The sequence below is a fragment of the Phyllostomus hastatus genome, unplaced genomic scaffold (assembly GCF_019186645.2).
Source record: "Phyllostomus hastatus isolate PE091 unplaced genomic scaffold, TTU_PhHast_1.1 phas_contig_86, whole genome shotgun sequence".
NCBI classification, from domain to species: domain Eukaryota; kingdom Metazoa; phylum Chordata; class Mammalia; order Chiroptera; family Phyllostomidae; genus Phyllostomus; species Phyllostomus hastatus.
Genome location: NW_025333977.1, coordinates 47535601 through 47563192, shown reverse-complemented (window position 1 = coordinate 47563192; position 27592 = coordinate 47535601). Strand labels below are relative to the sequence as shown.

At 37.6% G+C, this 27592-nt stretch overlaps 2 protein-coding genes across 4 annotated transcripts in view; one reads left to right on the top strand and one right to left on the bottom strand.

Moving 5' to 3' along the window:
• LOC123827557 (ceruloplasmin) overlaps positions 1-27592 on the top strand; it is an 80842-nt gene that overhangs the window by 46970 nt on the left and 6280 nt on the right. Inside the window, exons 11-19 of one of the 2 annotated variants that reach the window (XM_045852093.1) lie at positions 1422-1634; positions 2599-2806; positions 4583-4725; positions 5921-6049; positions 9085-9191; positions 10640-10856; positions 11293-11432; positions 12736-12898; positions 27035-27136. In XM_045852093.1, the coding sequence (XP_045708049.1) occupies positions 1422-1634; positions 2599-2806; positions 4583-4725; positions 5921-6049; positions 9085-9191; positions 10640-10856; positions 11293-11432; positions 12736-12898; positions 27035-27135 (1421 nt within the window). In that variant the 3' untranslated portion in view covers position 27136. Of the gene's footprint in view, positions 1-1421; positions 1635-2598; positions 2807-4582; positions 4726-5920; positions 6050-9084; positions 9192-10639; positions 10857-11292; positions 11433-12735; positions 12899-16070; positions 16204-27034; positions 27137-27592 lie in introns of those variants that run through there. The other variant, XM_045852094.1, reaches the window with a different exon arrangement.
• HPS3 (HPS3 biogenesis of lysosomal organelles complex 2 subunit 1) overlaps positions 19703-27592 on the bottom strand; it is a 39105-nt gene continuing 31215 nt past the window's right edge. Inside the window, exons 15-17 of one of the 2 annotated variants that reach the window (XM_045852095.1) lie at positions 25696-25902; positions 24962-25052; positions 19703-20481 (exon numbers count right to left, since the gene is read on the bottom strand). In XM_045852095.1, coding sequence (XP_045708051.1) covers positions 20354-20481; positions 24962-25052; positions 25696-25902 — 426 coding nt within the window. In that variant the 3' untranslated portion in view covers positions 19703-20353. Of the gene's footprint in view, positions 20482-24961; positions 25057-25695; positions 25903-27592 lie in introns of both variants that reach the window. The other variant, XR_006787231.1, reaches the window with a different exon arrangement.

Sequence of the window (27592 nt, the reverse complement as noted above, 5' to 3'; positions counted from 1 at the left end):
TTTAATGATGCCAAAATCCCAAGAGCTTTGCCTATTATTCAATAAATTATTAAATACAATGACACTAATATCATTGATTATTTAAAGTATTGGTCAATTACACCTCATTTCACTTAATTCAGGATAAAACATACAGATTATGTCAACTAGATGCATATTAAAATGTGATCAGCATTACCCAGGGCATGTTAGAAACGCAAATTCTTGGGTTTTTAACCCTGACCTACAAAATCAGAAACTTTGGGTGTGGGGCCAGCAATTCATGTTTAACAAACTTTCTGATTCTCATATATGCTCAAATTTGAGAACTGCTGGATTGGATGCTTTTCTCCTCTGTGGCATAATAATGACAGGCTCATTTTACTGTTTAATATGAAGAAATTTATGGTCTCTGTTCTCAATAAACTTCAATGATCCCCACCATTGACTCTACAATAGAATCAACTGGGAGCTTTTAAAAATGATTATAACTACTCTTTAAATGCTCAGGACAAACTTCAGAGGTTTTTATTTAATTGTAACCTGTCATCAGATTTATTTTTACCTCCAGTGTAATTCTAAAATGCAGTTAGGGTTCAGAGAACAGTGAGCTAATTGTTCAAAAAAAAAATTTTTAAGCCACTAATGGACAGCATGTGAAAATTATTGTAGCAAGAAGAAAAAAATGTAAATGTTACAGACAGATTTATTTTTTAGCTGGATCAATACTAGTCACATTACCTACAATCTTTAAAACATTTCTTTTGATTTTGTATTTTTGCATTTTGGAGGAGTCAAAGATATTATCTATCGAAAAAAATAGCAGTGAGAGAAAACTTCCTGCAAATACTCTGTCCTGTTTATTCAAGATGAATCAGAGAATTTTCCATCTAGAACAACAAACCCAGTCCCAGTCTTTTCCGTGCCCAGGAAAAGCTGGTATTACTCATCTGTTTGGGTGTCCACAATATGACCCTTAGAATTGAGAAGGGCCTAGCTGGGAAGAACAGTGAGATTCTCAGGACACAGAACTTCTTGCACCCTTCATTCAGCTCTGCTCCTTTGGCCTGGTTTGCTCTGGAGGGTACAGCATAGAGTTGCAAAGACACTCCTGACACATGAAGGAGTAGAGAGGCCTGAATGGGTCTTTTAAAAATTAAATAAACAGCCCTGGCTGGTGTGGCTCACTGGATTTGAGTGCTGGCCTGAGAACCCAAGAGTCACTGGTTTAATTCCCAGTCAGGGCACATTCCTGGGTTGCAGGCCAGGGCCCCAGCTGGGTGTGTGTGAGAGGCAGCCACACATTGATGTTTCTCTCTTTCTCTCTCCCATTCCCTCTCTAAAAATAAATAAAATATTTTTAAAAATTAAAATTAAATAAAGTTGACTCTGGAAAGTAGGACATAGGTAAACTACTTTCAAAATGTTTTCACCTTCTACAGCCATTAATGGATTTATGTACGGGAATCAGCCTGGTCTCAATATGTGCAAGGGAGATTTGGTCACATGGTACTTATTCAGTGCTGGAAATGAAGCTGATATACATGGGATTTACTTTACGGGAAACACGTATCTGTCAAGAAAAGAAAGGAGGGACACAGCAAACCTCTTCCCTCAAACAAGTCTCACACTCACCATGCAGCCTGATACTGATGGTATGTTTCTTTAAAGACAAGTCTCTATTGAATCAGTTTCTGAGGTTTTGGTTTAAAATCCTGTGTTGGGTGCTAAGGTCATCCCTTCCCCAAACCTCCCAAGTACCCTGCCTTCCCTTGGAAGAGCGAAGCCTGGGCCACTACCAACTTCATGACAGACAAGTCCCTTTCCTGTTTGTCAGTGGGACAGAAGGGAGTGAGAAAAAGGTAGATTCCTCCCACTTCCACAAAGCAGAATCCTGAAGACATTCTCCTCCTACATTAGGGTCCTTTTAAAGATTGCTGGCAAATTAGACTGGAAGGCTCTGTGTCTAAACTTCTCACTATTTCTCTGTAGCCTAGATGTAGTGTTCACTTGTCAATTGTTTACAGTTGAATATCTTATACTAGAACTATAGCCATGAAAATTCAGAGTCCTCTACATGTCTGGCTCTGAATGAGTAAAACAAACTAAGGCAAACAAGCAAAAAAAAAAAGTGCAAAAATACTAAGTTGCTTCAGACTTTCGTTTGGTTCATTATTTGTCAATAAAATGTAAGACAAGTCCAGTGTCACCTTTTCCTTCATTCATTAGACAAGTGTAAATGCAACAGTAAACAAGAGGTGAAGTGTCTGCTCTCCTGCAGCTGATTAAGTCCATGAAGAAAAACAGAGCAGGAACAGGGTCTGATGACTGAAGGGAGGAGCTGGGTAAAGATTCTCTAAGGAGGGTTTGAATGAAGAGTGCCAAGAGCCATGTGGATATTTTGGAAAGATTTGTTCCAGGCAGAGAAAACAGCAAATTCAAAGGCTGTGAGGCAGGCACACCCTTGACCTATGGCTGCAATCTGATCAGAGGTATGGAAAATCAGCTCATTAACCCAGGCTACAGTAAGGACTTAGGTGTTGGTGTTGATTCAGAGCGAGGGGAGGAGCCAAGAAAGTGCTGAACAATGGGGTGACCTGCTTTTATTTACCTTTCAAGGGACTTTTAATGTTGAGTGCCTCACAACTGATCACTACACGGGTGGCATGAAGCAAAAGTACACCGTGAACCGGTGCAGGCGGCTGCCTGAGAATCCAAACTTATACCTGGGAGAGAGGACCTACTACATTGCTGCTGTGGAGGTGGAATGGGATTACTCCCCAAGTAGGGAATGGGAGAAGGAGCTGCATCGTCTACAAGAGCTAAAGTAATTCTCCAGACCCTGATTCCCAATTTTTTAGTTTCTCTTTCAGAGAAGAAAGAGTCATGTTAAATTGCAGTGAAACAACAGTTGTGTTAGACAATAACAACAAAATGCTTCTTAGAAATCCTTCTCATTAATTTAAACTTCTCTCAATTTTCTTATGGGAAAATTTGCATTTACCTGTACTTTGCCGTGTATAATGCACACCCACGTTTTTGACCCAAACTTTCAGGAAAAAATCTTTCATTTTAATTTTTTCATTCAATTGTTTATTTATATTTACATAATTGTTTTTTGTATTACAAAGGAATTTTAGCATTTACTTTTGAACATATTATGGTACCAGAAATTTTATGTAACAAATAATTATAAAACACAAGAACAAATACAGGGTATTTTAGGTACTACACATGTATGATGTTCATCTTTATTTTCTCCTCAAAAATTTGGGCAAAACAGTATGCATTATACATGGTGAAATATGGTCTCATGTGATGCCATGTTTCTTTCTTTTTTATTGGGCTGTCTTCTTGTGTTCATGTGCCCTTATCTTGTCATTGATTTTCAAACTTATACCAAGATGAATGCCTCATTTCAGGGCTAAAATATTATTTTCCTTACCAACTATTTGCTGTTTATCTTTTCTCCAATGATTTTTGTTATTAGTCTAGTAATCAGTTATTTCATATTTTTTAAAAAATTTTAATTGTTGTTCAAGTACGATTTTCTGCCTTTTACTCCCATCCCAACCCACCCTCCCAGCCCTTCCCACCTCCCTCCTCTTTCCACCCCCACCTTGTTTTTGTCTATGTGTCCTTTATACTTGTATTTCACATTCTTAGGACTTTTACTTATAAAAGAAAACTTTAAATTCTTGAGGTCAGGGTAGCAGATATGGTATCTGCCCTCCAAGAACTTCCAAGAAAATATGGTTCAAAACCATCAATAACAAGTACATTATAGGAATGAACAAGTAAGTTCAGTATGAACAGATGTAACTTCAGGGTATTGGTCCAAGCTTCAGAAGCATTCATTTAGAACAGCATCCCTTATAACTGTGGTTAGCCTTTTGGTATTGTCCCAAGCACTGTCCCTCTGTCATCTCCCCCACACTGGGCACTGGCCCTTTGTGGACATGATTTGAAAGATTGGGGTGGGCATGTGTTCAGATCTGGGGAGCACAACATGGCTGGTAACCTGTAGCTAAGCAATAGTTAGCTGGTCAGTTTGACTGCGGTAATGAGTATAATTTGTGGGATAAAGAAGTAAAAGATTATTTCAGCGATTGGGGTAAGATAGTCAAAAGGCTACAAGAGCCCGTAGGAGTCAATAAAAACTTTAGGTAAAGGAAATATTGAGAAAAGCATGGCCATTTCAGTCCCTACAGACCAGAAGCATTGCAGTATTCAGAGAACACTTCATTGGTGAAATCTGGACCTGTAACATTTTAGAGCTATAAATAAATCTTAGAGAGGACCTCCTCTAATGCCTCATTGTAGGGGAGAAGAAACTGAGGTTCTGATAGATAATGACTAGCCGGAGGTCGCTTTCGTGGCAGTCAGGGCCAGGACTCAGATGGCTCCACCTCAGGCTAGGTGTGCTGCCTAACTCACGTCTCTATTTTTAATGTCTTGCATAGGGGAAAAGTGGTATTAAAAACTAGCATAATTACTTAAATAAAAATGGTATGTTTATTCAAAATTTAAAATTTAAAACTCAACTTCCACTTTCATTAAGACAAGCACTAACCTCAGTTGTCTGTGTTTGTGTTTTTTTAAGTGTTTCAAATAATGCATTCTTAGATAAGCAAGAATTTTACATAGGCTCAAAGTACAAGAAAGCTGTGTATCGGCAATACACAGACAGCACGTTCCAAGTTCCGGTGGAGAGAAAACCTGAGGAAGAACACCTGGGAATCCTAGGTACTCAGACATCTCCTGTCCATCAGGTGTGGGTTAGTGATGCGCTGCCATGGCCAGTGACAGTCCTTGTCTAGGGGTTTAATGTTCTCAGTTCATGTAATGAAGTTATTTAAATAAAAATAGCAGAGTTCTTTGAGTTGCTACCCAATTAATGAATTACTTAATAAAGCCAATTACATCTTCAAAAATAAAAATAAAATTTATTCAATAAGAATGAGAAGCCTATGACTGCGGCATAATAAAATATTATTTCTTTGTGTCAGAAACAATGTATTATCCCACATAATAATGAAGTTGCATATATTTGGTGTTTATCAAATTTCACCAAATTTTGGTGAAATTCCTAGAAATTACTTTCTAATGAAATTCTTAACTGAATTCTTCATTATTCTCCTATCCACCCCCCCAAAAATAGCTATTTATTTTTAAAATTAAGATGTAAATGATTAACTCCAAGAAAAAAATGTATGCATATGTAAGGAAATAAGAGAAAAAAGGGTTATCATTTACAAGGCAGGGGAAAAAGTTGCCTTCAATATTTCAGGAATCGTTTTAAGACAGGTGTCTAGGAACTTGACCAATACCGTTTCTTGGGAATTTCCTTGAAAACCATCAAATGCAGGGGACATTACTCCAAACCATGCTGTTTCCACACTAATGGAGTTCGCTGGGGCTTGGTTATCATCAGCCCCCAGAGAAAGATACTCAAGGGAGAATGCAGTGTCACTGGCTAAACAAATTCTCTCAGACAGGAGACAAGCTAAGATTGGCTGTAGAGGAGAAATGGGAGGGGCAGCCCCACCCACCTTTTCAAATGCTGGACTGCCTGCATTTATTAAGTCACCCTCAGGAAATTCTGGAATTCCAAATGCTGAGATTAGTACTCCTGACCAGGGATGGGTCACAGCTGACTCAACACAATTAGGCCTATGGAGGTTTGGGGACTTTCAGGCCCAAATGTTCAGAGGACTCTAGATAAGATACACCATCTGCAGAAGCAGTCATCACTACGGCTTTTATCCTGAATCCTCTAGAATTAGGTATAAATCCAAGAGTACTACAGTATGAAGCCACAGGAGTTAAAACAGACTCTGGCTTTATGCTAAGAAAGTTACCTGATCTGTGCTTTTATTACTGAGTTAGAACTTCCAATCTAACAGGCACATAAGCTACTCTTCCTTTTCTCTCTGGCCAGGTCCACAACTTCATGCGGATGTTGGAGATAAAGTTAATATTATCTTCAAAAACATGGCCACAAGGCCCTACTCAATACATGCCCATGGGGTGAAAACAGAGAGTTCTACAGTTACTCCAACTGTACCAGGTACTCATGGGGGAGGTGCAATAGATTTTACAGTTTTTCCACTAATGACTATCAGAAAGGCATTCCTTCCAAATGAGTGTGTCTTGAGAAAGTGAAGAAGGAGGCAGGCAAGAGGAGACACAGGGAGATGTGTCTGCATGTGTGTATGACTACATGCACCTACCAAAAACACACACACCACTGTAAGGAAGAATCTGATGGTACTGCACATCTACAGATGCTTACATTGGAGTCCCCAGCAATGGTCTCTCCGCACAGTTAGAACACACCCCGGTAGCATTTAGCACCCTGAATGTAGCTGCATGTTTCCGTGACTGTGTCTGAGGACCGGGTCCTAAGGACAGAGTCTGCTGCATGAAATTTTAAATCTCCAGTATCTAATCCATTATCTGGTACTAAGAACTCAATAAATGTTTAACAGAGTAAAAGCTGAAATGGTTTCAATACATTTTATTTTTTGTACATTTTCATGTACATTTCATGTACATTTTCTTTAGTAAAAACAGTATTTTTTCAGCTATTAGTTGTAAAGTTGGCTCCTAGGAAGGGGCCATTTCTCAGTAATTTAGTAGTTCCCAAATACAGGATAGGGGGAAAGTAGGTTCACAGTTGTTCATATGGAAAATAATACAATAATTAATAAATAATAATATAAGAATAAACTGTTTTTGCATGCTCACCACTGTAAACCTTCTTTTGTCCCACCCACCCTGTGTATCAAGTAAGAAAAAGTAAATTGCTCTATAAGGTTGCTCTTGTTAATTTAGAGGCAAATAGAAGTAAAAAGCCCTGCTTTCCTCATCCTCATAGTCTTCATAAAGAGATAAACAATAAATAAATCAAATATTAATTTGTAAAGAGTACTATGAAGGCAGATGAGTGAGAATAAGTGACAGCGGTACTATTGTAGGTAGGGTGGTCATGAGGCCTTCTTTGAGGAGGTGCTGCTGGTGAAGACACCTAAGTGATGACTAGTAATGAGCCGCCTCATTGGGAAGAGTTGTTTGGGAAAAGCATTCTAGGTCCCAAGACAGGAGAAGATTCGGTGTGTCTGAGGAACAGCAAGGAGGCCAGAAGGGAGCACAGAGCAGACGGGAGAGACTGAAGAGATGAGATGCAGAAAGGGCAGCAGGCTGGATGCGAAGGAGGGAAGGCAATCTTGGAGGCCATGGTTAGGACCTTAGATTTTATTCTAAAAACCCTTGTGAGGGTTTGAGCTGGAGAATGTTGACCCTATGAACACTTTTTAAAGGACTGTTCTGGCTAGTGTATAAGTGACTGTAGGGGACAGGAGCAGAAGCAAGAATCAGTTAGGGGGCTACTGCAATAATCTGGGTGAAAAAAATGAGACTTGGGCCAGGTTAGAAACAGCTGAAGTGGTGAGTTGTCATATTCTGTTCTATTTTAAAGGTGGTGCTAAAAGGACATCCTGAAAAACTGGGCGTTAGGGAATGTGAGGGAAGGAGAAGTCATGAAGACAGCTCAAGGTTTTGGGCACTGAGCACATAGTGACACAGCAGGTTAGGATGGGGAATGGCAAAGGAAATGTCATTATTTGACTTATGAAAATAAGAGTATAGATGAAGAGACAATATATTCCAGAGGTAAATCTATGCTTTATTCTCAGTGAAATGTTCTGCTTATAAAAAGGGTGAGGACATAGGGGCAGGTAAGATGGAGGGCTTGAGGAAAAAGAAAAAAGGCTACCACATTCCTTGAGAGCATCCCTCATGTCGTGCTTGATTTCCTAATAAAGGTTTGTCAGAATCTGTCTAATTAAAGTCTGACAGCATAAAGAAGTACAGTGAAGCCTACATAAAGAGTAGACATGAGTGGCCATGGCTGAAAGCCAAGGTCTTGTGAGCAGATGTACTGGAAGCCCTGAGGTGACTAGAAGCCGAGATCAGGCTAGAGAAGAGCCCAGCACAAACAGAAGAGAGTAAAGGCCTTCACAAGATTGGAGGGTGGAGCAACTGGCCCTCTTCAAAGTCTCAAGGGGCAGGGTATGATCCTGTATGTGACAGAGTTGTGACAAAACAGTGTATGGTATGACAGAATGGGACAAACTAGAGAGGAGGTCAGTGGCCCATTAAGTCAAGGTCTAATGACTCCTCACCAAGTATTGTGAAATCACTGAGGATAACGATAAGAAAGCAGAAAAGGAAGGTCATGGTGAAGCTGAAGGAATTGCACAGGGTAGTTCAGATATACAGACACAGAGACTATGTGTAAGGTGCTAGAACTGTGGGGAAAATCACTGGATAGCTGATAAGAAAAAAAAGTGTATTAGAAAAACATACATCAAGCTAAGAAAAGATCTGTTGCAAAGTTTCTTCAAATTGTATTACTGGAATTGCCACTGTTACCTAACAAAGTCAAGGAGCTTGGTGCCCTTCAAGCACAGAGAAGCCCAAGTCCAAGGCAACAGGTCTTTGCAGAGAAGAGCAGATATATTCATCAGGCAGCCAGACAGGGAGACAGGAGGTCAGGCTCAGATCAGTCTTCCTCAGACAAGGGCTTGGAGTACATTTAAACAATGAGGTTAGGAAGGAGCTATACATAGCAATTAATTCTAATTGAAGGGCTCAGGTTGGATGGCCTTGGAACTGAGTTATCTGAGGTAAGGAACATGAAGGGTAAGAGAAGGTATGAAGAAATTCCAAGTGGGCAGGGTCTGGCTGGGTGAGATCCAGGAGCCCTGATGTTATCTCTTGAAAGTGCCACCCCCCCCCGCCCCGCCACCACCAAAAAGGAGGGAAAAACTACTAGGCTCTGGTTTAGGTGTTGGGGCCTGATTTCGCCACTTTCTGGTTTTCGTAGTAGTACACATGTGTCAAGTTCAGTTAATTCATAACTGACAAAGACAGAAAAGTATATCTTACAGTTTGCCTTAAAACTAAATTTCTGAAAACAATTTTGAATATTACTACTTTTTAAATCTAATTTCCTTCACATTTCCAGTTTCTGGGTCACTAGTTATCAACATTATGTATATATCAAACATAACCAAATGCATTAACACTTGATTATTTTAGGTGAAACTCGAACTTACACATGGAAAATCCCAGAAAGATCGGGAGCTGGGGGAGAAGATTCTCCTTGCATTCCATGGGCCTACTATTCAACTGTGGATCAAGTTAAGGTAAACTTCAAATCCTTTGTGTTCCATGAAAAGTCACAAAACAGACACGCAATTGAAGGAAGATGAGGTTACAGTTTTCCTGTGGCCCAATTCTATGGTAAATTCCTAGGAAAGTAAGCTGCTCTGCAATTTTCTTTGGTCCCCTCCCGTCCCCCTCCCCTCCCCTCCCCTCCCCCTCCCCTCCCCTCCCCCTCCCGTCTCCTTTTTATGGGTTTCTTTTTAAGGATACAACTATTATCACTGCTGATAATGGGTAATACAGATTTAAATATTAATCAATACAGTATTTCATATCAAAATACATTAAACACAAAGAAGTGATATTACAGGTAATAAAAAAAATACTGATCTTGCCAGTCAATCACAACACAACTAATGCTACTGTTTGATTAAATATTTCAAAGCCAATGAAACACTCAACAATGCCACATCAGAACTGGTCCCAGGTCTAGTTCAAATCTTTCCCCTGAGTTCCACACTTACATACACACCTGCCAAATGAACATCTCTACCAGCATGTTACACAGGCACTGAAAACTCAAAGGCTCCAAAATGGAAATTGAGATCTTCCTCCACCTCCTCCTGTGGTACCAAATAGCACCATAAGCACCCAGTCTACTTAGCTGTTCCAGCTAGAACCCTGGAGATATAAAGTATCTAATGTTCCCCCTTAGCTCACCCAGAGCCCACCTATCCAGAACTCAGTCCAGTCCTTCTCTCTGTCTCCATAGATCACATCCTTGTAATTTACTTCAACTGCTTCAGCGGCCTCTTACTCTCCAGTCTCTGCCCCCTCCACGCCTTCCTTCACTCTACCACCAGGATGACTGTTCTAAAATGCAAATACGCTTCCACTCCATGTTCCATTTTTCAATGGCTACCTATGTCCCACAAGACAAAATCTAAAATTCCTGAACATGATATGACTCAAAGGTCGTTCAAGAACTAATCTGCTACTATTAATGGTAGCCAAAGCAAACTTCTCATAGGTTTAATTCAATTGTGGTCTTATTCCTCTGTGTCCACTGGCACTGCACATACCTCCATCACAGCAAGTGGTTCATTTCTTTTGTTCCTCTATCTTCCTTACTAGACTGAGTTCCTGGAGGGCAGGGGCTTTGCACAATGCATCTCTGGATTTTCAGCGAGTGGCATAGTCCTTGGCTTATGGAACAAGTAAATCACCACTGTTCATTTGGGGTTCTTCTAAATTGCTGCTCATTAGCGAGGCCAATATTTGGCCTCTACATCCACACAACCTTGGTTCACTATTGTTCCAATTTAACAGCTTCAGGTGGAAAGTTACTGACTTGACAGCACCACCTTGGGCAAGGTTTACTACCTAAATCAGTCCTTCCAAAATCCTGAGGCCAAGGGCAATAAAGTCCCAGGTCTCTGAAATCCGGACGTGTATCACCAGGATGACTGAACTTTTTGCTTGTTTGCAGGATCTCTACAGTGGATTAATTGGCCCACTGATTGTCTGTCGGAAGCACTACCTGAAAGTATACAATCCCATAAAGAAACTGGAATTTTCCCTTCTGTTTTTAGTATTTGATGAGAATGAATCTTGGTACTTAGATGACAACATCAAAACATACTCTGATCACCCTGAGAAAGTAAAAAAAGATGATGATGAATTCATAGAAAGCAATAAAATGCATGGTATGAAACATTCTAAAACCTTATTTTCCCTTTTCTACTTTCAAATCTAGAGACTATTAGAGACTATAGAGACTAGAGACTATTCATTTGCTTCTTTTTATAATGAACCATGTCTGCCTCACTTTGTGAGGCAGAAATTCTGTTCAGAGTAAAAAGGGCACTATATTCAAAATCATCTATTAACTTCTCTCCCTGTTCCCAAGTCTTATTCCCTTTTAAATAAACTCAGATTTAGGATTAAGGCTTTTTGTGCTAAGCAACTAGAAAAGCGGTGACATTATTGACCTTAAAGTATCCATTTCCCACATCTGTTGTGAAACAAATTCTATTAACTCAAAAGAGTTCCTATTCATTAGCCTAATAATCACTTTTTGTGAAATAGCTGTTGGTTTAAAATATACTGAAAGATAATATAAAAATCATGTGCTTTCCTCAGCTATTAATGGAAGAATGTTTGGGAACCTGCAAGGCCTCACCATGCATGTGGGAGATGAAGTCAACTGGTACCTGATGGGAATGGGCAATGAAATAGACTTGCACTCGGTGCATTTCCATGGCCACAGCTTCCAATACAAGGTAAGAGCCATCCATGGCCATTATTCTTGCTCTATTTGAAAATGGTTTAATACAAAGGAAGAAAATAATTCCTCAGAGAGACTTAATGAAAAATTGGAAGTTTCCAAGATAACTATTTTCCTTTTTAAAATTTATAAACAATTTTTATTTATTTATTTTTAGAGGGGAAGGGAAAGAGACAGGGAAACATTGATCTGTTGGTTGCCTCTTGCACACACCCTGACTGGGGACCAGGCCTGCAACCCAGGCATGTGCCCTGAACTGGGGACTGAACCATGAGTGACCTTTCGCTTTGCAGGATGATGCCCAACCGAATGAGCCATGCCAGTCAGGGCAAGAGATAACTATTTTCCAGCCTTTGTTATACCTGGGGCTCTTCCTGGGATTTGCTATTTGTACTGAATTTTCATGGAGTTCTGCTCACAATATTCCTGAGCAATGACTTTGAATAGAAGCATTAGCAGAGAGGGTAGGAATGTTCCCATAATGATGGATCAGAGTAGAAACAAGACTTTCCTATAACCATTGCTTGCTCTGAATTCTGGATCTTAAATGACCTGACATGAACAAGATCATCAGCGTGGTGTCAAGTGACTGGTACCTAGATCTCAACCCTGCTACTTCTCACCAAGTGCTGATTTCAGCAGGAGTTAGTTGCACTTTTGGAATTACTTACCTTTGAGTTTGTGTAGAAAATTCAAAAAGCACACTGCAGAAAAGACCATTTTATTATTTGTGTTTTGGTTTACATAGATGTTTTATTCCTAGGAGACTTTCAGTTCTATCCGTAATGGAAATACTACCAAGTACTTTGTGTCTAGTCAAGACTTTACCTGAACTGCCTTGAATTTTGGCTTTTCTATTGTCTCCTTTTCTGCACCCCTCATTTCCCTACCTGCCCTAAAGTTTCACAGACAACCTAATCTAGGATAGGTTCAGCAACAGTGAGATTGTGGCCGAAATGGGGCCACAGCTCAGTTCCCTCATGTAACGCAAGTACTCTGATACAAAGGCAAACCAGAGCTGAAGTGTGAGAGTTAACAGGTAGTACTGATTGATGGCCACTTTCATCACACTTTTCCCTTACACTCACCTGATGGCCCATAGTGCCCAGGCTTTAGTGGGAATTTAAGAAACATCTATCTCACTGTTTATACTAAACCCAAAAATATACAGGGCACCCTTTTTTTTTTAACAGATCCATTTGTCTAATATCCTTCAGCAGGCCAAGGAAAAATTATTTGAATGAATTCTAACATAGAATAAATATTATATGAATGTTCTTGTCATTTTTCTGATTAAGCACAGGGGCATTTATAGTTCTGATGTCTTTGACGTTTTCCCTGGGACATACCAAACTGTAGAAATGTTTCCAGCAACATCTGGAACCTGGTTACTCCACTGCCATGTAACTGACCACATCCATGCTGGAATGGAAACTACTTACACCGTTCTGCCAAGTAAAGGTGAATATCAAGTTAGTGATTCTAAAAGCCATACAGCACAAATATAATTAAGATACACCACTTTGCCTAAATACTTCCCCCAATATGAAGTATTTGTGAACAGGCTGTTCTTTCTTCCTTTTCTACCTCTGAACAGAATTTTTTTTTTTTTACTGTTAAATGGTATGAGACCCTGCTTTTCTAACAGTTCTTAAAACAGCACCAATCCTCTCTAATCTAGTAAAAATTGACACCAATTTGATGCAATGTAATTATACTTAAAATGGGTATGAGACCAGTCATATTTTTTATAAACAAATTAACCATGGCTTACAGACATATTTAATTTCTCTTAAAAGAAGACATTAACTTTTTTTCTAGGTATTACCTGGTACACTCTCCCAAATGAATATAATTTCAAATATGCAATCAGGTAGAACAATATCTATCTCTGTTCTGGAGGGAGTATATTCTTGATTATTGTTTATGAAAGACTGTCTTAGTCTGTTTGGGCTGCTAAACAAAATACAAAAGAACAGACATTTATTTTCATAGTTCTGGAGGCTGTCAGTTTCAGGGTGCTGGCATGGGTGACTGAGGGCCCTTTTCCAGATCGCCGATTTCTTGTGTCCTCACATGGCAGAAGGGTCCAGCTAGCTCCCTGGAGTCTCTTTAAAAAGGGCACACATCCTATTCATGAGGTCTCCACACTCATGACCTAACCACTTCCCAAAGGCACACCTCCTAAGACCATCATCCTGGGCATTAGGTTTTCAACACACAAATATTTTTTGGCGGAGGTGACACGAACATTCAGATCACAGCAAAGATCTAGGAAAAAAATAGAATATACACTCCCCGCTCCTCCCACTCCTGCAGCAGCACTCCCTGCCGTATAGGTGCACACATGCAGACACACATGCACATAGAGAAAAAAAACACAGGAAAACAAACACCCTTTTGTGTATAAACGCTAACACAATGTATTGTATGAAAGAGTGAAACTCCTGCTTGGTGGTTGCATGCTTTGGGTCTTCTGAGTTCAGAAGTGTTGGAACTGGCAATGGCAAACCCAATGGGGAAATTAGGTAAACAACTCCTTGTGTTTCCTCTTAACACAGGTATAAAGGGAACATATAAATGGAAGAAAATATAGAAGTACATATATTTCAAAAATTAAAAAATCACTGAAAGATCAACCATTAGTGCAAATGAAAAGTTTTAATCTCTCCTGGTTCTTACATGAACATCTTGTACCATGAAAAACTATTCCCACTAAAACCCTTTATCACAAAGAGTGGGGCACTAAGGGAACCAGAACACCCAAGACTCAACAGGCAAATGAACTGCTGGGTTTAATACCAGGAACTGAAGAACAGGGTGAAAAGCCAAAAATGAGAAAGAAACTTTAGCTTTTAAAAGAACATTCATACACACATTTACCACACAAAAGGATGGTTAGAAAAATAACCAAGAGCCAGGGAACACTGAGGTAGGAATTTCATGCATGCAAATGGCCAGAATGCAGAGGATGCTGCTACAGGCTAATCCTACACACAGACAAGGATAAGATTCCTCCGCATATTGAGCCTGGAGGAAAAGGAAGAGATGACTGCTTGGTTGAGATAGGGGTGATGGTTTTAAAAGCCTTAGAGAAAATTGTAGAACAAACAGAAAATCGGAAAGAGAAACACGCTGGAAAAAAAGATTCAAGAGAAATTTGGCATTTACAAAAAGAAAGATATTTATGGGACTAAAAGAAGCAGTAATGAATAAAAAAGGACAGTTTAAACTATACACGGAAAAACGAAGAGCCACGTTCATCAGGCTGAATTATCTTTAAATAAAAGTTTAATAAAGCATTTGGGCAAGTCTACATTAATTCCGAATCCCAGAAAAGTTTCTTCCTACCATGACACAGACATGAGAGTGCTGCAGGTTAGAGTGAAATCTTTCGATATCATGCACCAGGAGAGATGCAATTTCCTCCCTGCGTCCTCCCCACAAAAAATTAGAAAAAATTGTGGATATCCTGTCATACTTTAGGTAATGTTTCATTTCCCCTACCAGAGGAAGCACAATAAAGACCTCTTATGACAAATATAAAAAAAGAGTACTTTTTTAAAGACTGACATTCTTATGACAGTCAGATAACCTTTTGGAGCAGTCTGTAGAGAAAAAGGCATGCTTAGCTTTTAGTTCCTTACAGGCAGGGACTGTATATTCTGTATTTCTAAGTACCCAAATCCATCCAATACTCTGCTTGGTAAATATCTAAAGACATATTAATTCAATAAACAAGGAATTTAGAAAGTTTTTTGGACATAATGTCAGATTTATAGAAAATTTGTGAGAGCAGTACAAAATAAAATTCCATATACCTTTCACCCTAACCCACAAATGTTAATATTTTTCATAGCCACATTTGCTTTTTCATTCTATCTCCCCCTCTCTCTCCACACATACTCTATACGTATTGTAAATATATGCTAATGTTTCCTAAAAACAAGGATATTCTCATAAACACAACATACCCATAAAAATCAGGACATTAAAAATGATCCAATACTACAGACCCCTTTCAAACCACCCGTCGCCAATTGTTCTAATCATGTTCTTCATAGAAAAAGAAAACCCCGCTAGTGCACTGTGACCAGCTGGCACGCCTCCTCAGCCACCCCTAGTCTGCAACAGTTCCCTCAGTCTTTGTCTTTTACAACTTTGACATTTTTAAAGAATGTCCTTCAGTTTGGGTTTGTCTAATGTTTCCTCATGATTAGATTCAGATTATGCATTTTTTGGCAAGACTCTCACAGAAGTGATACTGTTTTTCTCAGTACACATGTCAAGAGGCACAAGATATTGATTTGTTCCCTTACTAGTAAACTTTAGGCATTTGAATAAGGAGTTAGTTGTCTGCCAGGTTTCTCCATTGTAAAGTTACTCTTTTTCCCTTTATAATTAATAAAGATCTTGAGGGGGGAAGTAATTTTTCTTTAAACAAAGCAGTGCTGGAATGAAAGATGTGTTTTAAACATACAAGCAGAAAAATATAGATGAATCAAGAATAATTAAACAAAATTAGAATACATTTTTAAAAATTAGAATACATTTAAAGCATCATGCACTAGTTTATTAAATCATATAGTATATACTATTTTTAATAATGGTCTTAAAATTTCTTTTTCTATAGAGACCAAGTCTGGCTGAAAGAAATAAATTGGTGATAAGTGAAAAAAAACCCAATTCATTATAATGTCTGTGCAAGTGTTGAATAGAATGGTTACTTTGGAATGGCTATATGGATTAAAAAGACTGAAAACATATTTCGTGCATTTTTGGGGAAACTGTGTTACACTGTTTCACATGAAAAGATCAATAGACTATTACACATGGCTGACTCGAAGATACTAGGTAAAGTAACTGATTCACATAGACTATTCATATCACCAACATTGGGGCTTTACAAAACTATATTTAAAAGAAAAATCTATGACCAGATGTTATCCTGGATGGTCTCAAAGAATCACTATTAAGACACACTGAAATGTTTCCAACCATTGGATTCCCCATCAACCCCCCTAAACATGCTGCTGACATCATTCCTAATGAACCAGTGGACATGGGAATACAGAAGTAAAATTTAAAATAAAATATAATAAAATAAATAAAGTTAAATTTAAAATAAAATGTTAAAAGTAAAAAATTACAGAGATGAGGGTGTTTTTTAAGTTTTATTGTTCAATTACAGCTGATGTAATTTTTTTCCCTGTTGCTCTTTCTGCCTCCTCTCCATCCCCTGTAGCTCCCACAGTCAATCCCCACCCTGTTGTCCATGTCCTCGGGTCCTTTATACATGTTTCTTGATTTGATCCTTCCCCTTATTTTCCCCATTATTCCCCTTCCACCTCCCCTCTCGTCACTGTCAGTTTGTTCCATTTTTCCAGTTCTCTTTTGCCTGTATGTTTTGTTCATTGGGTTCCACTTATTGGTGAAATCATATTATTTTTCTTTCACCGCCTAGTTTATTTCACTTAGCATAATACTCTCCAGTCCCATCCAAGCTGTTGCAAAGGGTAAGACTTCCTTCTTTCTTCCTGCTCTGTAGTATTCCATTGTGTAAATGTACCATAGTTTGATCCACTCATTTACTAATAGACACATAGGCTGTTTCCAGCACTTGGCTATTGTAAATAATGCTGCTATGAACATTAGGGTACATAGGTTCTTTTGGTATTTCAGGATTTTAAGGTATAATCCCAGCATTGGGATCACTGGATCAAAAGGCAGTTCCATTTTCAGTTTTTTTGAGGAAATACCATACTGTTCTCTACAGTGGCTGCAGCAGTCTGCATTCGCACCAACAGTGCAAAAGGGTTCCCTTTTCTCCACAACCTCACCAGCAACTTGTTGTTTGTTGATTTGTTTATAATGGCCGTTCTGACAGATGTGTAGTGGTATCTCATTGTGGCTTTAATTTGCATCTCTCTGATGGCTAGTAGTGTTTACCTTTCATATGTTTATGGGCCATCTGTATGTCCTCCTTGGAGAAGTGTCTGTTCAGGTCTTTTGCCCATTTTTTAAATTGGATTGTTTGTCTTCCTGGTGTAGAGTCATATGAGTTCTTTGTATATTTTGAAAATCGAACCCTTGTCCAAGGTGTCATTGGCAAATGTTTTCTCATATGGTTGATTCCCTTTTCATTTTGCTGTTTTCTTTAGCTGTGCAGCTTTTTAATTTGATGTAGTCCCATTTGTTTATCCTTTCCTTATATCCCTTGCCCTCAGAGATATATCAATAAAAATATTGCTGCATGGGATATCTGAAATTTTTGTGCATGTTTTCCTCTGACTTTTATGATATCATGATTTATATTTCTTTTATCCATCTTATTTTACTTTATGATGTAAGTTGGTGGGTTTTTTTTTTTTTTTGCACGTAGCTGTCCATATCTCCCAACACCATTTGTTGAAGAGGCTATTTTTACTTCATTTTATGCTCCTGACCTTTTGTCAAATATTAAATGACCATAGAGATATAGGTTTACTTCTGGGCTCTTTATTTTCTGTTCCATTGATCTGTGTCTGTTCTTATGCCACTACCAGACTGTTTTGATTACAGTGGCCTTGTAATATACAGGGTCTGGCACAAATAACACTCTTTTTTTAATTACAAAATTCTTTATTACAAAATCATGAGCATGTAATTCTGTTAACATAACGATATCACACTCAAGCACACCATATGACATTTTAGATGAAATGTTCAAATTAAAACTATAAATTATTATACCTATATTGTTATCCTACCAACCACACTCAAGCAAGTGTTACTTTTGCTGGACCCTGTAGTTTTATATCAAGTATTGTGATCCCTCCTACTTCGTTCTTCTTTCTCAAAGTTGCTGAGGTTATTGGGGATCACTTATGGTTCCATGTAAATTTTTTAAATATTTCTTCAATATCTGTGAAACATGTCATTGTTATTTTAATAGGGATTGCATTGAATGCAATCTATGAATTGCTTTGGGTAGTATGGACATTTTAATGATGTTTATTCTTACAATCCACGAACACAGTATATGCTTCTACTTATGTCTTCTTTAATTTCTTTTTTCAGTTTTCTGAGTACAGGTCTTTTACCTCTTTGGTTAGATTTATTCCTAGGTACTTTATTTTTCTTGTTGCTATAGTAAATGGGATTTTTTTCTTGGTTTCTGTTTCTGATATTTCATTGTTGGTGTATAAAAATGCCTTCAATCTTCAATTTCTGAATATTGACTTTGTATACCACTGTTTTGCCAAATTCACTTATTAGGTTAAGTAGTTTTTTGGTGGAGATTATAGGGTTTTCTATTACACTATTATGTCATCTGCAAACAATGACAGTTTTACTCCTTTCAGATTTGGAGGCCTTTTCTTTCTTTTTCTTGTCTGATTGCTGTGGCTAGAACTTCCAATACTATGTTGAATAGAAATGATAAATGCAGACACCCTTGCATTGTTCCTGATGTAAGGGGGAAAGCTTTTAGTTTTTGCCCATTGAGTATGATGTTGGCTGTAGGTCTGTCATATATGGCTTTTATTATGTTGATGTATGCTCCCTGTACTCCTACTTTGATGAGTGTCTTTATCATAAATGGGTGTTGCACTTTATCTAATGCCTTTTCAGCATCTATGGATATTATCATGTGATTTTTGTCTTTCCTCTTGTTTACGTGATGTATTGTTTATTGATTTGTGAATATTGTACCATCCTTGTATCCCTGGATGGATCCCACTTGATCATGGTGTATGATCTTTTTAATGTATTGCTGGATTGGATTTTGTTTTAAATCCTCACCAGAGAATATGTTTATTGATTTTAGGAGGAGGAAGAAAGGGAGGGAGGGAGAGAGGTAGAGAGAAACATCATTCAGTTGTCAGTTGCCTCTCATATGCACCCCAACCAGGGATCAAACCCACAACTAGGTATGTGCCCTGTCCTGGGAGGGAACCCACAAACTTTTGGTGTCTCGGACAACTCTCCAATCAACAGCCACTTGACCAAGGGCCCAAATCCAAGTTTTATGAACCCTTAAAGAAATGGTCAAAAGGATATGAATCTGGAACTGGAGAAAGGCAGAGTAAAGAAATAATTCTATAGATTAAATCCTGATAAAGATAAATGTCATCAGGAGAAAAGTTTCAAAATATAGTTGAGGCAGATGCCTGGTGAGGAGCATTTTTTCCTAGCCTTAACTGAAGTCAAAGCACACTATCAATGGGCTGAACTTGGACTTAAAATTGTTTAATAAGAGGTTAAGAAAGAAGACACAGTTGTGAATACAATGACATATTCTTTTATTTTCACATACACTCTAGCTGAAAGAGCAAGAGTACACATCAACAAAAGTGGAAATAATGTTTTGGCTGAAAAACATGCATTCAAACAAATCATGTCAATAGCCAGACAAGAAAGTCAGTTTTGTAACTTCTACTTCCTTTGATTCAGAGAGAAATGCTGCATGAGTTTTAAAAGTAACAACAACAACAAAAAAGTCTGAAATCTTTTGTGGGAAATTTGTTTTAAAAAGCAACCCAATAGAAAAGAACTGGAAAAATAAAGAAATTCTGGACTACTTGGAGTGACATTCTTTCACACAAACTTGCAAAACTGTTCTCTGTGTTTGTGGGATAAAAAGACTGTCATGTCCCCAACAACAGTAAACTGATGTTCCTTGAAATAAATGTCAGTGTCCGCCTTTAAAAATATATACCTTCTTTGAGGAAATTCTTATGCCTTGTAGCTTTTTTATATCTGGACAATCAAATGGATTCAGGTAATAAATTATGAAATACCATGGTAAGGGTAAGCAACCTGAAAGCATCTGCAGTATATGTACATATACAATGTGAAAATCCTTTATTTTTACCTTGCATTCAAGTTTTGAAAATTCAGTCTCATATCTATTGTGCTGAGTTTCAAAGGACACCTTCAAGTCAATGATTTCTTTTGGCTGCAGTAAAGAAGGTAAGGTAAGAAAAATGCTGCAGCGCCATCTTCTGGAAGAACATTCAAGAAATCCCGTAGTTCTAGTTCCACAGCAACAACTGACAGTGTTTCTGTTTGTAGGAAGGAATATCTGAGTTAGAACTAAATGTCTTTCATCCAATTCTCTTGTTACTCAACCAATTAAAAGTTAGTTCAGGTACCAAATGTTATAATTACAAAAGAAAACATACAAACTATCTTTTAAGTCCACATAATACTTTTGGTTTTACAACTTATTCTTTCTAGAATCCTTTGAAGTTTATTTTATATTAGCCCCATGCACTTTGGATTTACTACTTCATTGCTAGATTATTACAATACTTTCAATACATTTCTGGTAATCTTCTAAAAATACAATCATTTGAATACTATTTTTAGTGGTAGAATTCAGCTAATTGAAAAAGTTTGCTAGGACAAGAATTACTATTAATCATTGGATAACATTTTCCTAAATCAGTTCCTCTCTGATATTTTCAAGTTACTAATAAAGACAAAGCTTTTTTCATGATCATTTTACCTTTTTCTTCCAAACTGCAAAATAATGAGCTCTAGTTAACATTTTAAATATTAAGGAATTTAGCAAACATTTTTGTAAAGATAACTATGCAATTTTATGTTTCTATTGCTTCCAAGTACAAACGTGCTTCCCTCTGCTGGGAAGAGAAGGGGGTGACACTTAAGAACAAGGTTCCCCGATAAACATACTTCAGTGCCGCTCCCTGATCTTCACACATCCATCATTTACTCTATTTGTCGAGTGATTGAAACGAATCTACTCAAGTGTGTGTGCATCCATCCAACATTATCTGTCCAATATTCAGCAACCTAAATCACCCTTTCCACAAAGGAGTGATATGCCCTTGTTGCTAAAAGGTCATGAATGGAACAGAGGTGATACTGGGAAAGATCCCTACCTCTGGAATCAGACAGACCTGCCCTGGGTCATACTCTTCCCTGGTGACTTCTCTCTGGTGACTTTAAGAAAATCACTTAACCTCCCAACTCCTAGTTTCCTTATCTATAATGCAGTATTATTTGCTAGATTCCAGAGTCCTTTGAGAATTAAAATACAATGATGCACATCTAACATATAACAGAAACTTAGTATTAACTACCATTTTGTAAAAATCAGGTGAAAAACATGAATTTCCAATGCTTCCCTATCAAGCTAGATTTTTTAGCCTAATGTGGAGCCTGTAAGTAGTATCCTACATATGAAAATACTGAGTTGGGGGGCCAGTGCAGAGTAGTTATAGAGCCAACAAAAAAGTCTTGCCACCACCCAGTTCTCTCCTGTTAATCAGTGAGGGGTTAATACAAGTCATAACTCCAAGACCAAGGTCAGTATCTTAAATCCTTGGTGTGCCTAGAAAATATTCATCAAAAACTAAAAATAGTTATTTCTAGCTGGTGGTACTTTAAATGATTTTTTGAGCTTTATTTTTATAATTTACTAAAGTAATACCATTTGTAATAATAAGCACAGTTCATTATCAGAAAAACAGTAACGAATAGTTCCTTGAAACAAACAAATCAACTACTAACCTCGCTTTCAATGGCTCTGCATTAATGCAAAGGTTCTCAACCAGTCTGATTTTGAGCCCAGGGGATATCTGGAATGTCTGGAGACATTTGTTTGTCCTAACTGGGACAGTGCTATTGGTATTTAGGAGTAGAGGCCAGGATGCTGCTCAACGTCCTAAAACATACAGGAGACACCTACACACACACACACACACACACACACACACACACACAAATTATTTGGTCAAAAATGTCAACAGTGCCAAGGTTGAGGAACACTGTATTGGAGATATGAAATCCAAGCTCCTAAGCATGTAAGTCCCTGCCCTCCATCTTGAACCCTACCATCTTGCAATTCTGCCTAGTATTTTACTATAGAGTTCTCCCTGAACTTCTCATTAGTCCCAGGATATTAAAAATTCTGCCTGCTTCAGGTCACTCAGTAAGTAGCAGACCTGGAACTCAGCTCCAATTCTCCAGGCTCCAATCCTAGTCGCTTCTCAGTGTACTACAGCTGCCAACCCAAAGATCTCCATTGAAAATGGATCTGAATTAAGATTCTCCCCTTTGAATTAATAATTACTTACAGAAGGCTTTCTGTGAGGGGCACATTGCTGGTAAGGGGGTGCAACATGAAAAGTGACTAAAACACTATACCAGCTCTTGAGGTACAGGCGTCTAATAAAGGTAAATCACACACAGTACGTAGTCCCATGAGCCACACACATACGTGTGTGTACAAAAACAAAGATATTTTGAAGATACAGAAAACAGGAACATTTGGAGGAATGATTATGAGTAAGTTCATGGTAAAGAGTTTGTGAATGTGGATCAGAAAAGGATGAGAAGAAAACATAGGCAGTGGACATTTCTCACAGCACTTTTTCTGATTATTGCCTCAGGCACGGGAAACAAAAAAAAATGGGACTACATCAAACTAAAAAGCAATTATTGCACAGCAAAGGGAACCATCAACAAAATAAAAACAATCCACTGAATGGGAGAACATATTTGCCAATGATAAAGCAAGTAAGGGGTTAGCATTCAAAATTTCTAAAGAACTCATACAACTGAACACACACACACATCCAATTTAAAAATGGGCAAAGGACCTGAATAGACCCTTCTCCAATGAGACATACAGATGGCCAGTAGACATACAAAAAGATGCTCAGCGTCACTAATTATCAAAGAAATGCAAATTAAAGCCACAATGAGATATCACCTCACACCTGTCAGAATGGCCATCATCAATGAATCAACAAACAACAAGTGTTGGTGAGGATGTGGAAAAAAGGGAATCTTGTGAACTGTTTGTGGGAGAGTAGACTGGTGCAGCCACTGTGGAAAGTAGTATGGACTTCAGAAAATTAAAAATGGAACTGCCTTATGACATAGCACTTCCACTTCTGGGAATATATCCTAAGGATCCAAAAATTTGAAAGAGAGTATGTACCCCCATGTTCATTGCAGCATTACTTCAAATAGCCAAGATGTGGAAACAGCCCAAGTGCCCAGTAGATGAATAGATAAAAAAAACTGGTACATTTACACAATGGAATATTACTCCATTGTAAAGAAGGAAATCTTACCCTTTGCAACAGCATGGATAAACCTGGAAATTATTATGCTAAGTGAAATAAGCCAGTCAGAGAAAGACAGGTGCCATATGATTTCTCTCATATGTGGAACCTAAAGAACAAAATAAGCTAACAAAAAAGAAACAGACTCATAGAGAACAGACTGGCAGCTGTCAGAGGAGAGAGACCTTGTGGGGGCTAGGTGAAAAGGTGAAGGGATTAAGCAAAAATCCAAAAAACAAAATGACCCCTGATATACAAAGACAATAGTATGGTGATTACCAGAGGGAAGGGGGATAGAGGGAGGTAGAAGAGGGTAAAGAGGGAATAAATGGTGATGGAAGACTTAACTTGGGGTGGTGAATGCACAATATAATATACAGATGATGTATTATAGAACTGTACACCTGAAACCTATATAATTTTATTAATCAATGTCACCCCAATAAATTCAATAAAAATACACATAAAAAAGAATGAAGAAAGAATCTTTTGAGTAAAGTAGTAATATAACTAAGGTGTGAAGATATGGACTATCTGCACGAAAAAGTGATCTACCAACACAAAACATCAGTTCAAAATCATGTGATAAATTTGATGCAGGTGGGCAGGGCACAAACAACTGACAATTTCATCTTCTGAAAACCAAAACTCACCCAGAGAGATGGTCAGACAGAAAGTTAGTACAAAGCCACCTCCTCCAAACCATGAATGGGAATTTTCAGAAACACACCTTCCAAGAGCCGCTGGCTCTGCCTAACGTTTTACAAACCAATTACCTTTGCTGGAAAATAAAATTCCAATACTATCAATTTCTAATATTTTATGCATACTAAAATCAATATAACCATACTCACTGTCATCAGGCCAACAATTAATTAGTGATATTAACACACAAGGGTAGAGTACTTGATAACCATACATGTATTAAGATTCATAAATGATTATGAATTATGAAAATTCAAATAATGACTAATGATGTAAAATATTGCATAATTTAGGGACACTCAACTTCTAAATCCTTGAGAACCTTGTCATTCTTCAATACTTAACTTACAACTATGATTAATAATGACAATCATCTTAATTTCCTACATAAAGTAAATTAAGCACTGAGATCACTAATAAAAATGTAATAGTCTTAATGAAAATTCAAATTTTCAAAATACTGAGGTTGAGTTTCTATGCCTGTGATAACTTGTTAGGTATTTGAAAAGATTAACTTAAAAACATCAGCTCTACAGCTAGAGGAGATAAATGAATACCCAATGTGATGGGGGGAGCACATGAATGCTGAAAATAAGCTCTCTAGAGGATTCTAAGAGCCTCTTCACCTCACTTGAGAATCACATGAAAAACTACAGAAAGCAAATCTTTAATAACAAATTATAGAAACTAAAATTAGGATGCAATTAAATTTATAATCAAGCAAAAATAAGCGTTTTACCCTTTAATGATGACAAGTAGAGTTGGTACTTCTCTCCACCACATTTTATTCTCTGACAAAGTTCAGGAAGCAGTTTTTTCCACCACAAAGTCTATCTTAGAAAAAATGAATAAATTTTAAGTTTGATGCATTTTACATTAAGTTTCCAACAAGAATAAGAAGATCATGCAGGAAAGGTACAGGGCAAAAATACATCATTTTGGTTAGGGCAGTAAATTTTATTATAACTGAAGTTATATCAGCAGCCAGTCTTCTGCTTAAACTATAACATAAAAGTCATGTTTGTAGCTTGGAAATCGAATAATATGTATATTGTACATGTGTATGCAGCTATTTTTAAAAAGGAATGTAGGCATATCCTGGATTATTTCTTAGGTGGCAAGAAGGAAGAAAGGAAAATGAGAAAAAGTACTAAAGTCTGAAATTCTAATTTCTAAACTAAAGACCATGTAGCCCAGAGAATGCTTTCCCACCATCACTGTTTCCCCAGTCTTCACAGCTTACTACTTCTTCAATGAGAGGTTTTAAATGAAGATAACATACCACTGCCATACATTTTAATAGCCTCCAACAGTATTCAAGACACATAACATGTTAAATGTATGTACTCATTTGACCCACCCAGTCCTGTGAAGCTGGACTGGCATGATTTGTCCCTATTTTGCAGATAAGGCAACAAAATGATCAAATCTGATTATCACTATGGAGCCTAAAAAGTAATCTGAAAAGCATACCCGATTCTCTTCTTTCAGTTCGTGATTAGCATAAGGAATGATGGCCTCTGGGCACCTCTCTAGCAGTGTGTCGATGCACTGCTCATACTCTTTTAGACGCGTCCGACACAGAACCTGGACGCTGAGGCCAGCAACTGTGTCTTCTGAGAGTGGTTCCAGGAACGGAACAATGGAAGCTATGTCAAATGAAGGACCACACATAAGAGACTATGAACAGAAAAGTAAAATGTTATGGAATGAAACACCCAAAAATCTAAAGTACAAAATACAATTTTTTAAAAAGACTATAAACCTCACTTGCCCCCCCAAGAATGCAATTTTAGAACACATGCATATGATATTTATTTAGTAAAGTATTAAATAATATTTGTGCCACTTCTCTGTTTGATAGAATAACAATCTGTTTGATAGAAAGCAATCATTTAAAAAATAACATGATTTCACTTGCTTTGGATAGACTGCATTTTATAATTAGCAGGAACCCTTTAGGACTCTGTCCTAGAACACTGCGGTCAGACAGTTATGTTCAATGATGTTCATCACAAGAGTATTTATAAGATGATACCAGAAGCAACCTAAATGCCACACAAAAAGGGATGAGTAAATCATGATACCTTTGTATGATTGAATATTATAAAGGCTACTTAATGACAAAATGTTCATGATAAAATGATAAGTAAAAAAATTCAATATAAAATTATATTCAGGGCATGATCAGTTTTGTGAAATCTACATAGATACCTACACATACAGAAATGCTTTTGAAAAAGCACAGAATTTGAACAGAGATCAGCTCACTGAATGGGAGGACTGAGCCCACTTTTTTCCCCCTGTATTTTCCAAAGTTTGGATAATAAGCATGCATTATATATAAACAAAACTAAAATTTAAGAAAACCAAAGCAATTGTTAAGAACCTAATAATTTGTAACACCACCATTTTGTTGAATAACAGAGCAGGTACTATTTCAGTATACAGAACTGTAATCAATTTTACTCTTAGGCATTTAAACTATAAATACAGCTGACACTTAGCAATGCATATTTGAACTGCACAGGTCCACTTATTTGGTTTTTTTCAATTGACTGCACAGTTCAAACCTGAGTTGTTCAAGGGTCATCTGGCAGCTGGAAATCTATGTATGCTGGGGGCTGACTTAAATTGTATGTGAATTTTCCACTGTGCAGGCAGCTGGTGGAACCCTAACCCCCACAATGTTAAAGAGCCAACTGTACTGCTGCTGATTCTACCACTGAAATAATCTGTTTTTGCTTTCTTATAGATAAAGATGAGATGATTATATACTGATTTTCTTCTTCTTATATCCTTTTTGCTACAGCTTCTCAAGCTCACAGGACGATATGGCACGTGAACTACCTATTTACAGTCAGCATGATTATTTTATTCCAAATGTCCACCAAGGAATGGCTGAAAGAATAAGGTTGGTCCTTTTCCTTCCTACAAGTTTAATAATCAACTTCATCTGAATAATTCCTGACAAAAAGATAGCAAACATGAAATAAGGTGATAATCTGCCACTTACAGGACCTCCCAACATAAAAGAAAACACAGACTATTTCTATATTCAACTTTTGATTACTCAAGACAATAGGATAGGTAGGAAGGAGGGAGCAAGGCATGAGTAACCCAAATCATGGTTACAATGAAACTAGTCAAAGCTTGCTATAAAATGGATTATCCATGAATTTTTACTTAGTTTTATCCATATCATCAAGAAGTTTAAAAATAAGAAACACCAAAAAGCACATATACTACTGAATTTAAAAATGGTCCAAAGGTTACTACTTCTCTTTAAAGTGCTCCTTTTTTTAAATTGTATTTTATTGCTTATGCTATTAGCATTGTTGCCACTTTTTCTCCCTTTGCCCTCCACCAT